At 49.5% G+C, this 13,286-nt stretch overlaps 1 protein-coding gene across 1 annotated transcript; it reads left to right on the forward strand.

Moving 5' to 3' along the window:
* Positions 1-1,148: 1,148 nt before the first annotated feature.
* crebrf (creb3 regulatory factor) lies at positions 1,149-12,303 on the forward strand (the record flags this gene model as incomplete). The annotated part of the gene is made up of 10 exons (XM_080013427.1): positions 1,149-1,604; positions 6,844-6,951; positions 7,337-7,462; positions 8,007-8,179; positions 8,777-9,975; positions 10,155-10,352; positions 10,788-10,977; positions 11,275-11,348; positions 11,856-11,975; positions 12,185-12,303. 10 exons carry the CDS (start codon positions 1,149-1,151, stop codon positions 12,301-12,303), a joined length of 2,763 nt encoding a protein of 920 aa, XP_079869553.1.
* Positions 12,304-13,286: the final 983 nt, after the last annotated feature.

Raw genomic sequence — 13,286 nt, forward strand, 5'->3', positions numbered from 1 at the left:
CAAAGTTGGCCTTACATTTTGTAGTGCTGTGCCATTTTGAATGGGCATGCACTGGCAGTTTCATCTTTTTGCTAAACTGTGCCATTAAAATGTCTGAGAAAGTCTTACTGTGTGTGTGTGTGTGTGTGTGTGTGTGTGTGAGTGTGAGAGAGAAAAAAGGAAGGAATCTTATGTCCTTTGATTATCACCACAACCGCTCATCTAATCTACTTCACACTTAGCGGGTGTGTTGCTGCGGACCGAAGGATGTGCAGTGTCAAATTTGGTGCGTTTTTGGACAAGCCCGGCATCCGCTACTCGTCTCCTTTTTTTTAATTCAGCGGCGACAGACGAAAAGTATATTATTACACTCAACCTCAAGAACACTCTCGTCGATACAACTAATCTCAGTGTCTTGATATGGAGTTTAATCCAAAAGCTGCTCTTGTATGAGCCCCTTGCCTCAGTCTGGCGGTGGCGGGCGACCTCCATGACAGGTGCTTCATCTGTCTAGGAGTGGAGCACGCTCTCGCCGGGCTTGTGGAGACACCGCTGTTCGAGGCCTGCCAGGCCTTATCAGCCACTGAGTGGGTCTGCCACAGCGGAAAGCAGGATCTCCTTGGCTGCGCGGGGGCAGTGCCTATGTGGGACATGCTGCTGCTCAGCCGGCGGTACGTAGGGAGATGGAGGCAGGATCAGCGGAGAGAGCGCGCACATACGGATCTCTATGGGCTGACACTGCGCGCTGTCGAAGACGCGGGAAATCTCCCGACCAATCACGATGCCTGGTTTCGACATTTCAGCCTCCTATGTCACGCCTGAACACCCGGATCACCAGTGAGACCAGGACCCAGGAGCGGTTACACACCACTAGACGGCTGCAGCGCACTCCACGGAGACGCGCATGCTTCTTGCAGTGCACGGTCATCCCTTTTAGGACGGGCCCCCCTTGGGCGGCATCCCCGCCCCTCAGGCAGGGACCAGCAGCAGCGTGGGCCATCAGGGATCTGGAGGAGTGCTTGGAGGGCACGACCCTTATGCGAGCGCTATGCCAGGTGGCAGCTTCTCTGTGTGCTGTCCTGATGGATGGACAGGAGTGAGGAGTTAGTGAGGGGGTGTGAGGGGTTTACGCACTACAATTCCGCCGAACCCCACCGATCTTCCAGGGCATGGTGTGGACGGTGATTACGTCACCAGAGAAGGCTGCAGCTCTGAACACAGAGATAGCGGCTCTTCTCATAGAACTTCGGAACAAAGGGTTTTATTCTAATTATGTCCTGGTCCCGAAGTGTAGGGGAGGTTTGCACACTGTATCGCTGCATAGTGACTCGGCCATTCAGCAGGTCACCGTGAAGGTGTTGCTGCAGGCAGTCTGCGAGGGCGATTTTTGTGCAAGCATACACATAAAGGACGCCTACTTCCACCTCCCGATAGCGCTGAAACACAGGAGGTTCCTCCGTTACACCAATCAGGGGGAAGCCTACGAGTACACCAGAGTACCGTTCGGCTACAAGCTCACTCCGTGGATGGTTTCCCGCTGCGCTGAGACTGTTCTACTGCGTCGTCAGGGTGTCAGGATCCTGACATATCTCGACGACCTCCTGATCCTAGCCATGGGGCTAGAGGTCGCTTGCACCAGGCTCCCATACCCAGCCAGCAGGCAGTCTATCTGGGCCTACAGTTGGACACTGTGCAAAAAATTGGGCCTGGCTGTCTGAACCACGGAGAGTGGACATTGCGTCTGCCCACGTGTTCAGGGGGGGGGGGTGCTTAGTTACGGCGCTGGCCATAATGAAGCTGCCTGGGCTTCTGCCAGCAGCCCACACAGTGGTGCTGTTAGGTCTCCTACACATGCGCAGTACCCAGCGATGGGCTGGGCTCTGGTTGAACCCGGTGTGCCACCGACTACAGTTGATGGGGTTGCCACGGTCTCTGGACAGAGATCTGGCCTATTGGGGATAACCTCAGAACTACACACAGGCTGTGCGTCTGGATCGAATTTTGTTTTACACGCAGGTTTTCATGGATGCCTCCCTGGTGGGATGGGGCGGGACCTGCCGCAGACAGGCAGTAAGCGGAGTGTGGTACCCGTCCACATGCCACATCAACCTCCTGGAACTCGAGACTGTGTTACTGGTCCGGAAGCACTTCGAACCGAACCGTTAATACGGGGCCAGGATGTGCAGGTCAGATCAGAAAATCGGGCTATGGTGGCTGACATCAACAACTAGGGCGGTGTGAGGTCACCAGCGCTCCATTACGCAGCCGAGAAGCTGTAGAGATGGGCAGTGCTACGGCTCTTTATCTCTATCGTCAAGCCAAATCACTGGCCATCTGAACCTGGATGTGGACCTCATGTCATGAGGAGGTCCCCATGAAGTGGAGTGGCCCCTCCACCCGGATATAGTGCTCCAGCTTTGGAGAATATTCGGGACAGCGCAGGTGGACCTGTTTGTGTCGAGAGAGACTGGTCAGTGTCCTCTGTGGTTCTCTCTCCACAAGAAAGAGGACCCCCCCGTCTGGGGGTGGACGTGTTCGCGCACAACACGTGGCCGAGGGGTCTCCTGCACTTTGGTCCACGGAGCTCCAACAACTAGTTGTGGCTGGCCTGTAGCAGATTCCCATGCATCGCGATGCACTGTTGTGGGCCGGGGGCTCGGTGTCCTTGTTACCGGTACTGGGACGTCCGCTGCTGGCTTTACTGTCCGTCCCGTGCGTACGTTGACATGCTACGTGGACTGCACAGCTCCAATTCGGTTGTCACGAAAACTGTTGGTGTGTTATGGAGTGGCGGCGCTTGGGCAGCCCCTCTCTGCACAGCGCCTCGCTCATTGGCTATGCAAATGTATCGCAATGTCTTATGAGTTGGCGGGTCAGGCTGCTCCGACCGCTGTCCGTGCCCACTCAAGATGTGGCAGCTTCGACTGCCCTCTTTAGGGGCGTAAGGGTCCGGAACATTTGCACGGCGGTGTCTTAGTTGGCCCCATTTGTCCGTTACTATCTGCGTGACGTTTCTGCAGGGCCCTTTCCCGGTCAATGCTCGGTGTTGGGGCCAAGCGAACTTAGGAAATATTTATTCGCAGGCCACACAGTTTCTGACGTGTGCCTGTGTTTTGGGTCTAACACTCTCTCTGTGGATACACTGTTTGTGGTGTTAGCTGCTTCCCATTGTCTCTTTTAGTGGGGCACAATGGATTACCAGGTTTGCTGTGTGCATAGATTACGTTCACTGCCGGCTTTGGCTGCTTCAGCCTGCACCCTGGACCATTACTCACTTAGGATGTGTTTGGGTCCAGCGGGGAGGAGAGTATCGGGGGTCTCCGCCCCTCGTATACCATTAGGAGCGTAGCCCCTAAGGGGCGGAGCCTCCTGACATAGAAAGAGAGTTACTGCAGTTATATAACTACAGTTCTATAAAGGAGGCGTCGCCCCTTAGGGTTTGACCCCACTGGACCCCTATCAGTCTTACTGAATTGATTTCAGGAGACGAGTAGCGGGCGCCAGGGGCTTATATGGTTATGCTATGCTGTATGGTTTCATAACTGCAGCAACTCTTGTTTTTGGACACGTGACATGGGTCATATCAATTAACAACATGCGACTGCTCAGGTCTGTGCAGCTGCGGGGCGGGGCTTCAGGGCACTGCGACTGAATCACAAAGAGTGTCTTTTCCTGGTGTGTGACTTTGACAGGCAGTTTCATCTTCCATTGTGGAAAGTGCATGGCGGTGTGCGTGAGAACGGAGTTACGCCACGCGAGGAAAGTCTTTATTTTCAACGGCCATCCACTAGTCATTACTAATCCACGAATGTGGAATTCAGAACTAATGTGACAAAGAAGAAGGAAGAAAGGGAGGAGCAAAGGCAAGAAGGGAGGAAGAAGAGAGTGAGGAAGTATAAAAGGAAGGATGCAAGGGAGGAAGGAGGGAAGGATAGAAGAAGAAGAAGAAAAGGGAGGGAGAAAGGGAGTATGGAAGTGAAGGAAGGAAGAAGGAAAGGAAGTAAGGAACAACAGAAGGAAGAATGGGAGGAGGGACGGAAGGAACAAAGTAATGAAGAAGGGAGGAAGGGAGGAGAAAAGGCAGGATGGGGGGAAGGAAGGGATGATGGAACAAGGGAGGGAGGGAGGGAGGGAAGAGTAGAGTAGGGAAGAAATGGAGCAAGAACAAGGGAAAGACCAATGGGAGGAGGGGAAAAAAGGGACAAGCTCATGAAGGAGGGAGGAGGGAAGGAAGGGAGCTAGAAAGGAGGGAAGGAAGAAGGGAGTCAGGAAGTATTGGTGCAAGGATGGATGGAAGGATGAAGGACAGAGGAAGGAAGGAGGGAAGAATGAAGGGAGGATGGAGGAAAGGAGGTGAGGAACAAGGAAAGGAAGAGTGGGAGGTGGGAAGCAAGGAATGAGGTAATGAAGACGGGAGGAGGGAAGGTAGGGAGGAGAAAAGGCAGGAAGGGAGGGAAGGAAGGGACGATGGAACGAAAAAAGGAAGGAAGGAGGGAAGAATGGAGTGGGGAAGGAGGGGGCGCAAGGAAGGAGTTGTTCCTTTCAAAATGGATAGTTTAGCTTTAATGTTATCAATTTTAAAAAAAAATCTGTGATACAAATATTACGAAAATAATCATGGCCACTTTGAGAGTAAATGTTTTACCTGCAAATCAGAAGTAACTTGGTAACTTGCACTATTATGAAGCACTGTAGTTTTAGCAACAAAATGCACTTTATCTGGGCTTCTTACTTATATAAAATATATTCGTAAATTTACATTTTAAAGATTGTTACACCAGTCAACTCATTAAGATTTTTATATTCATATAATTTCATATTCTTCTGTGTTAATCTGGTTCATTTTTATGACCTGTGTGGAATGGGGATGTATGCATTTTAAAGAGGGCTTCCTTCATCCTGTGGATTATATCTTATTTAGTATTTAGTTCTTATTAACTTCATTGGAGGGAAAAAAACATTTTCCAATCTTAGGTAGGTTTTGAATCAAGCATCGACTGCACTTTGTTGTGACTTTGTTCGGGCATCTTCTTTCATTTTCGACTCATTCATGAATAGAGCGAAGTCAGATAAAATATACAGATTTAATCATTTATTTAATAAGAATAATTTGCTGTGCTAATTTTCTCCCCTGTAATTATTCATCCATAATTGCATATTAGTGTTACTTCTGTCAGTCTTAACAGTACATATCCATGGGCCTTTTTCACCACATTTCTGACACGCCATTGACCGTACATAGTTGTGGTGGGCCAGCATGAAGATAACTGCAGGTGTTGTCAATGCTGGTACACAGGAACACCTCAAGGAAACACACTCACCATTGATGTTATTAACTTCATCTGTGTTTAACCATCTATACACATTAAAATGTCTGCTGTGAAAAGGTCCTATTGCAGACTGATGTTGGAAGGTTGTGCTTGTATCTGTATGTAAAGTTCAAGGGCTCCTTTCTGTTCCTTTGTGACTTCCTTTTTGTTGTGTGTGTGTGTGTGTCTGTGTGTGTGTGTGTGTGTGTGTGTGTGTGTGTGTGTGTGTCTGTCTGGTGTGTGTGTCTGTTTGTGTGTGTGTCTGTTTGTGTGTGTGTCTGTCTGTGTCTGTGTGTGTGTGTGAACATAGCAATAGCTGAGAGGTGAGCAGAAGTTCATCTGAGTCAGTAATCGGCAAGCAAAAGGGGAATTATGTCATTCTCCTCGGCTAGTGGAGTGGCAACGTTGCTGCTATATGCTAATGTGTTCAGGTGATGCATCTCATGTATTTACAGTTTTCAGGAAATGCACAGAGCGTTCTCTGCGCTTGTTTGTGGCTCCGCTGCGGTTTCCTGAGAAGTATAAATAGGGCCTGAGATTGTTTTGTCAAAGTGCTGAAAACGAGTTGCACTGAGTTAGGCTTCATACCATATGAAGGGCTGGCATAGCCGTGTTTGGCTTCACTGGGTTACACACATTGGTGGAAATGCAGACAGAGAAAAACAGGAAAATCCCCGTCCCTGTCAGTGAAAGCGTGATATTGTTTTCGTCATGTTATCATTTTGTGTGACAGCGTTGGGCTATTTTTATTTTTATTTTTTTTTTAAACCAGTGCTGTCAGCAAGCAGGGCATACAACAGAGAGTATTTGTTGACCATTGCATCCACAAATTCTCAACCTGCAAAGCCGATCTTTAATATTAATCAACAACAACTTACAACAACTCTGTCCTTTGCTGTCATTCTACTAAAAGCTGGGACAGTAAAAATTCATACCTAAATAACCCAACCCTCAACCGCAACTCTATTCTTCATAACTCCCAGTTGGGACCTTGTTTTAAATAACTATAACTTTGACGACGGTACTCTACATGTCTGATAGATCGCTAATAAAAGGCCAAGACACCCAAACAAGCTCCTCTATTTTACTCACTTTGTATAATTTTGTGAATAATAATGTTTTTTGGGGTAAATATGTTTAGTTATTCATAACGTGTATTGTATGGGACTGTTAATTAAAGAAAGGCATATTATATATATATTGAAGCGGGACTTACTTGACAATATATCAAGACGTCAGCCGTAGATTAAAATGATCCAGTTGTTGAAAGGAAATGGCTAAACAGTTGTTTTTAGTATGAATAATAACTGTGGTATTTTGATGCCAACTTCCAGCATTGAGATCCCCAGTCATAATGTACCAGTGTGCAGATGTTTGATGCATTCTCCTCCTGGCTTTGACCCCTCTTCTTTCGTGTTCTCTTTGTATCGTCAAGACCTGAAAGGAGCAAGGGCAGAACACACAGCAGAGCAGACCAAAACAAGTCTAACCCAGTTTCCACCCCCTTCCGGCCCTGCAGGCTGCAGACGCAGTGCTCTGCCTCTGTCTCCTTTAGCCCTGTTCTCCTCTGCTGGACGCCCACCACCTCACACCACTGGGACTGGAGAGCAAACCCAGAGGTTCCCCCCGCTGGAACTCAGAGCTGGGTCTGGCAATGCCTCAGGTGAGGGGAGAAGATCCGGGGTCCTCCGAGTGGGCAGGTCAAAGCCAATGTTTTAAATTGGTGACTGACTGATGACTGATTATCTATGTGATGAACCACCCATTTTGAGACCTCCGACCACATCTTTGTGTTGTAAAATATCCGTTCCAAACATTTTCATAAATGTGCAGACACCCCGGCAAAGACGCACACACACAAAAACACACACACACACACACACACACACACACAGTTACGATTAATTTCATCCACACTATTCTTTTTACGCCATACGCTTTAGATGCTTTAGATATCCACTGATCCATATCCTTTTTTGAACTCTACACAAATAGAGTTTGCGTTTGCTCTTTAACTCCATTGTTGTCGTCGCGTATTGTGTTTACAGCCCAGCATTAGTGGGATGGAGCCTCCCTTTGGGGATGCGTTTCAGAACTACTCGTTTGCTGACCAGGCCCTGACCAGCACAGACCTGCTCGCCAGCAGCTCAGACCCAGACTTCATGTACGAACTGGTAAGCAGCTGCTCAAGCCACGCACGTCCACCGAGCTCATTCTTGTTTTGGGTGTGACGTTTTTATGTCATACTTTTGTCTTGTTGATATTTTCCCTAATGCGACTCCTGCACTCTGGCACTCATACAGCCAGTGGCACATGCGACATCTAGAACTTGGGCTGGGCGACATTTTTTTATAATATCAATGTTGTGATACGAGACTAGATATCATCTGGGATTTTCTGAGCTTGATAGACTGTTCTAGCTGATCTAATCGATGCCTCTATCCGCTTGGTTATAATCCACATTACTAATGTGTGTCAAATTATCAATCTCGAACTATTTGTCAAAATCGAATAAAATAATCAGATTTTACTTTGTTTTGTCACCTGGTCCTGTCTGAAACACAGCAGAACAAAGACAAAGCATCCGTCCTGTAAAAGCCTGTCGATGACATTAACAGCACTTGACACCGCAATCAGAAAATAACCGCAGCCGTATAACTTCCAATGGCAATCTGCCCTGCAGCGTCATCCCAGCTAACGCCTCTGTCTCCTTTCCAGGACAGAGACATTTCCCACCGGCAAAGCCCCCGCGCAGACGGTGCGGAAGGGTTGGTGGAGGGAGGGAAGGAGGCGGACGGCTGTGTGGACCAGCTGATGGGGCTGGCAGAGTGCGAGACCGTCTGCACCCCTGCCTTCGAACAGTGGGACTCCTACTGGGAGGACCTCACCAGGTAGTCCAACAGAACCAATTTAGGAAAACTCTAAAGGGACACTATGACTCCATGCGAACTCCAAATTATGTTTGTTGCTTTAGGTGATTATCGTAGCATGGTTTCAGGTTCATGATTTACAAGGGTGTTCTGAAGTCAAGTCAGGCAGTGTCTGTGTGGGTGTCAGATCTATAACACAGTCTGTAGTGCTGAGCCAGTGTGCGCTGGGATCCACCTACAGATTGTGGAATGGACTGTGTTTTTAAACTTTATCACAATGTGCTTGGTAAAGAAGTCTTCCAGTAGTGGAGTGGGTGGCGGTAAGCAAAAGCCGTTTCTGTTCAATCTGCGCTGCTGTTAAAGGGATAATCCATTTTTGCGGGATTTCTTTTTTTTTTTTGTGTCTATCTGACATATGTAAAATCAGATGCCAAGGTCAATACCAATTTCATCCCTGTGTGCCCAGTATAGACATAGTGACGGGCTGAATGCTGACCGTGTTGGCTCAATGCAAGGCTCCAGTGGGAAACAATGAGTCTAGCTCCTGTAAAATTAGGGAAATGCCTCTTCCATCTCAAAAGTGAAATTACTTAAACCATGTACTTTTGTGCTCTCCAGATACACACGGCTGGCCAGCTGTGACATCTGGGGCACCAAAGAGGTGGACTTCCTCGGTTTGGACGACTTTTCCAGTCCCTACCAGGATGAAGAAGTAATTGGCCGGACCCCAACATTGGCGCAGCTCAACAGTGAGGACTCCCAGCCGGTGTGTGAGGCACTTTACCACTCCACTGACCTGCTTTCCCCTCCCCCGCAACTCCAATCTCAGATCCCCGGGACCCTCTGTAAGAGACCTCCAGGTTTTAATTTTGGTCTGGGCCCTGGCGCCGCGCGACCTTCCCCTGCTCCTCCGTCATCCTTATCCCGCCCCTTCGGAAGCCCGCTTCCTGACTTTCCCGAGGGCTCCCAAAAGGCCACCTGGCCAGTTCCCTCCAGCACTGAGACTATGGCCAAGACCCAGAAGCACCTCACACTCATCCAGGACCACGGCCAAACTCAACCCAAGACCAAGGGACTGGGAGCCAAGATGGCTAACCAATCCACCCATGCCTCTGTCTTTGTGCGGAAGGCCAAAATCCGTGTGAGCACGGGGTATAAAGTAGAAACTGAAGTGCCCGCGCAGCCAGAGGTGCAGAAGGCCGACTCCCCTCTCCCTCTTTCCCAGCCACAGGAGGAAAAAGCCTCCACCTCGGGCAGCACCGCCCTTGCGGCTGCCGCCAGCACTGCGGGAGGTTCTGGCCGCTTGGCCAGCTATGAGAGAAAGGCGGAGGGAGCCGGGAGGAGGGAGATGCTCGCTGTGTCGGCGGGGCGACCCCTGCCCCAGCACAGCGCTGCCAGCCAGGCCCTGGAGGGCAGCCTCTCAGGCCTGGGCAGCCCGGGCTTCAGCCTGCCGGGGGCGAGCGGCGGCGTCCTAGTGGTGGAGAGCGCCGAGAAGAGCAAGGAGGAGGAACACAACTACTCCCTCTTCCTGAGCCGAGCTAGGCTTGCCAGCAGAGCCCACTCCCTGCTGGAGGAGGAAGAGGAGGAGGCGCAGGAGGAGGAAGAGGAGGCGGAGGAGGAGGACGAGGACGACGAGGAGGCGGAGGGACTGGAGCTCGACGACGAAGATCACGACGAAGGGTTCGGCAGCGAGCATGAGCTGTCAGAGAACGATGAGGAGGAGGAGGAGGAGGAGGAGGAGGAGGAGGAGGAGGAGGAGGACGAAGACTACGAAGCCGACAAGGACGATGACATGAGCGACACCTTCTCGGAGCCAGGTACCCAGCATGCATCTCTTTGTCCTCGCCGACCCTGTCAATTCAATTCTATCAGCCTTATTTACATGAGCGTGAAAACACAATAACTATATAATGCAGATAAACCGGTCCAAGCCAAACAATGTTGCATATGCTCTAAATCACTTTCTCCTCCCCCCGCCCCACACCGTGTGCCCCAGGCTGTGATGTGGAGCTGGTGGAGGACGTTAAAGGCCTAACAGCAGGAGTCTCCAGTCGGAAGCGGGGGAAGCGTCGCTACTTCTGGGAGTACAGCGAGCAGCTGACTCCCTCCAAACAGGAGCGCATGCTCAAGCCCTCCGAGTGGGACAGACACACACTCCCCAGCAACCTCTACCAGAAGAACGGGCCTCTGCATGGTAATCAGGCAGTTAATCATCACCATATCCACAGAGGAATTTAATTTTTATATTTGTGTGTGTGTGTGTGTGTGTGTGTGTCTGTGTGTCTGTGTGTCTGTGTGTGTGTATGTGTGTATGTGTGTATGTGTGTGTGTGTGTGTGTGTGTTCGTTCAAGTTCAAGAGATTATTTGTCACATACATATACATTCGGTCATACATATATGCAGTGAAATGCCATGACACCTGGTGGTAACTAATATTTTGTTGTTGCGCAAAATGACCATATTTATTTATTTATTTATTTATTTATTTATTAGTTTGTTTGTTGGTTGGTTTATTTTCATTTTTTTGAGGGTATGGAATAGGCATATCTGTATCCTCTATAGCAGTTAGCATGTTTAATATGGAAGTCATATTGATTTAACGATGCTTCCTTCCCATCGGCCTGCCAGGAAAGTACAAGCTGAAGAAGTCTCGTCGTACGGACGTGGAAGACCTGACTCCCAATCCCCGCAAGCTGCTGCAGATCGGCACTGAGCTCCGCAAACTCAACAAGGTGATCAGTGACCTGACCCCGGTCAGCGAGCTTCCGCTCACTGCTCGACCCCGCTCCCGCAAGGAGAAGAACAAGCTGGCCTCCAGGTGAAAGACCTCTCCTCCAACAGATACACACAAGGGGGGCATACTAGTTCCCAGTACGGTGTCCGCTTAGTTTGCGGTCATTAGAACACAACGATAAATGTGTGATCCGTTTTTCTCCATTGCTTCTATGGGTCAGAAAAGTGAACAATCAAGTTGCGTTCCTGTGATCTGACCACTGATAGTTGTATCTCTATCTGCTCTAATTCACCGTCTCTTATCTCACGCTGTGTAAATAAAAACAGGACTTGCAGAGTTTGGAGCTGTGCTAAATTTCACTCTTGGTGTGTTTATTCTCAGAGCTTGCCGTTTGAAAAAGAAAGCCCAGTATGAAGCAAACAAGGTCAAGCTGTGGGGACTCAGCACAGAGTACGGTACGTTGCCATGGCAGCACATGCAGTGTGGCTGTACATCGTTTGACTCTCTACATGTTGAGCAAGTCAGTCGCCCACTATAGCGTTGATTTCTTTCTGCCATAGCGCTGAACGCATGTTTCTATTTTCGTAGCTGTCTCTGTAGAGAATCTTCTGCAGTTTCATGATGTGTTATTGAATACCAAGAGCTAATAATGACCTTGCCGGGGAAAGATAAACACAGTCCCATGGGCTGTTCGTATGTAAAATTAAAGCAAAACAAAAAAAAACAAGAGTGCACAACAGCATACCGCGCCTCAGATCGAGCTTCTAGTGATCAGAGTGACTCACACGCGAGCAAAACAAATGCAGTCCAGCTTTCCTTTCTGTCGTTATCTGCTTTAATGTTGATGTCACTGCCTGTGTTCTGGTCAGTTTTTACCATTGGTATCATCGCCGCATCTGCTTCGCCCGCGGTCTAAATGTGTCCCCGTCATGTATGTGACGAGCATGTGCGTCTTCCCGCAGACCGGTTGCTGTTTGTGATCAATGCCATCAAGGAGGAAATCGTGACGCGGGTGAAGGACTCGTCCCCCCAGCCGAGCAACATGGCTGACACTCTGGACAGGCTCATCCAAGAGACTCAAGGTAAGGAGGAGAGAAGGAGTTAATTGGGTCCGGGCAATATAGCCATGTAATATTGATATCATGGTAGGGAGACTAGATGTCGTCTGGGGATTTCGATTAACGTAATATCATGACATAGGTTCTTAGTCTGAAAGGCTGCATTCCAATAAAGTGATACAAAATGAGTCAAAATATTGTCAAATGCTAACCGGTTCTCCCAAATGCTGCAGTGTCCTCGCCTGTTGCCGGGCAGACTTCTGACTTTGTCAACCTGATCCTGGAGAACACCGGGCGCGGCGATCCCACCGGCGGACTGGTCGGCCTGCGAGTTCCCACCTCCAAAAACTAGACGAGGAGCGGAGTTACATCTTACCACCATGCTATCTCACTGTAACCACATCCCGTTTTTCTGCATGCCTCTCCAACCTTCATAGAACACGTAGAGTGGTGCGTCACACACACACACACACACACACACACACACACACACACACACACACACACACACACACACACACACACACACACACACCTCCCTGTGTGTCCGGGTGTGTGCTTGTGCGGACCCCCAGCCCTCCGTCCCTGTTACCCACGCACAACAGTGTAGCAGAAATAATGTGTCATTGTCTCTGAACCAATCACGAGGCCTGTAGAGAGGGAAATGTGTCTTCAAGCGAGCGATGGCGATGGATGGAAAACAATATCATCATGTTCCATCCGCGCTGCGGTGGCATCTGCCTGGCGGCCGGCTCTCCGGAGCGTCCGTCACTGTGAGGAGTCGCATGCGTGCAATCAATGGAGATGTTCTCGGGCAATTCATTCCAATTCTTATTCTCGTACGAATTTGACCCCAAAAAATACGGAATGACTTGACGATTGACGTGAGGATTATTGTTTGGGCGGCCACGGCATCAGAACGCGTGAAGCTGAAGTGAAAGATACAGCACTTCGTATTGAAAGCTTCGACATAGCGACGGACGATGCCCCCCCCCCCCCTCCTCCAGATGTTCTATTCTGCTTAAATTACACTCAAAAAAAGCCTGACTACCTGACGAGAATTATACAGTTGAATCCACCATGTGACTTCTCTTTCTCGCAGGCTGCCACTAAAACAGGAAGTTGAAAATGGTAGCGCACTCATCGCCTAGCATCCATCACATACAATTTTAGGAATTGGCCTCCTCATGCCCCTGTTGATTTATTGGAAGGAGATTGATCTTTGACCGCATCGAGCAGAGGGAGGCGTGTAGTTTGACAGGAAGTGAGTGGACTTGTTTGCTAGATGGCGGCACCGGTGTCGCTGGTCATTAACCACGAGCCATCGCCCCTCGG

The sequence above is a fragment of the Zeus faber genome (assembly GCF_960531495.2).
Source record: "Zeus faber genome assembly, chromosome: 14".
Taxonomy (NCBI): Eukaryota; Metazoa; Chordata; class Actinopteri; order Zeiformes; family Zeidae; genus Zeus; species Zeus faber.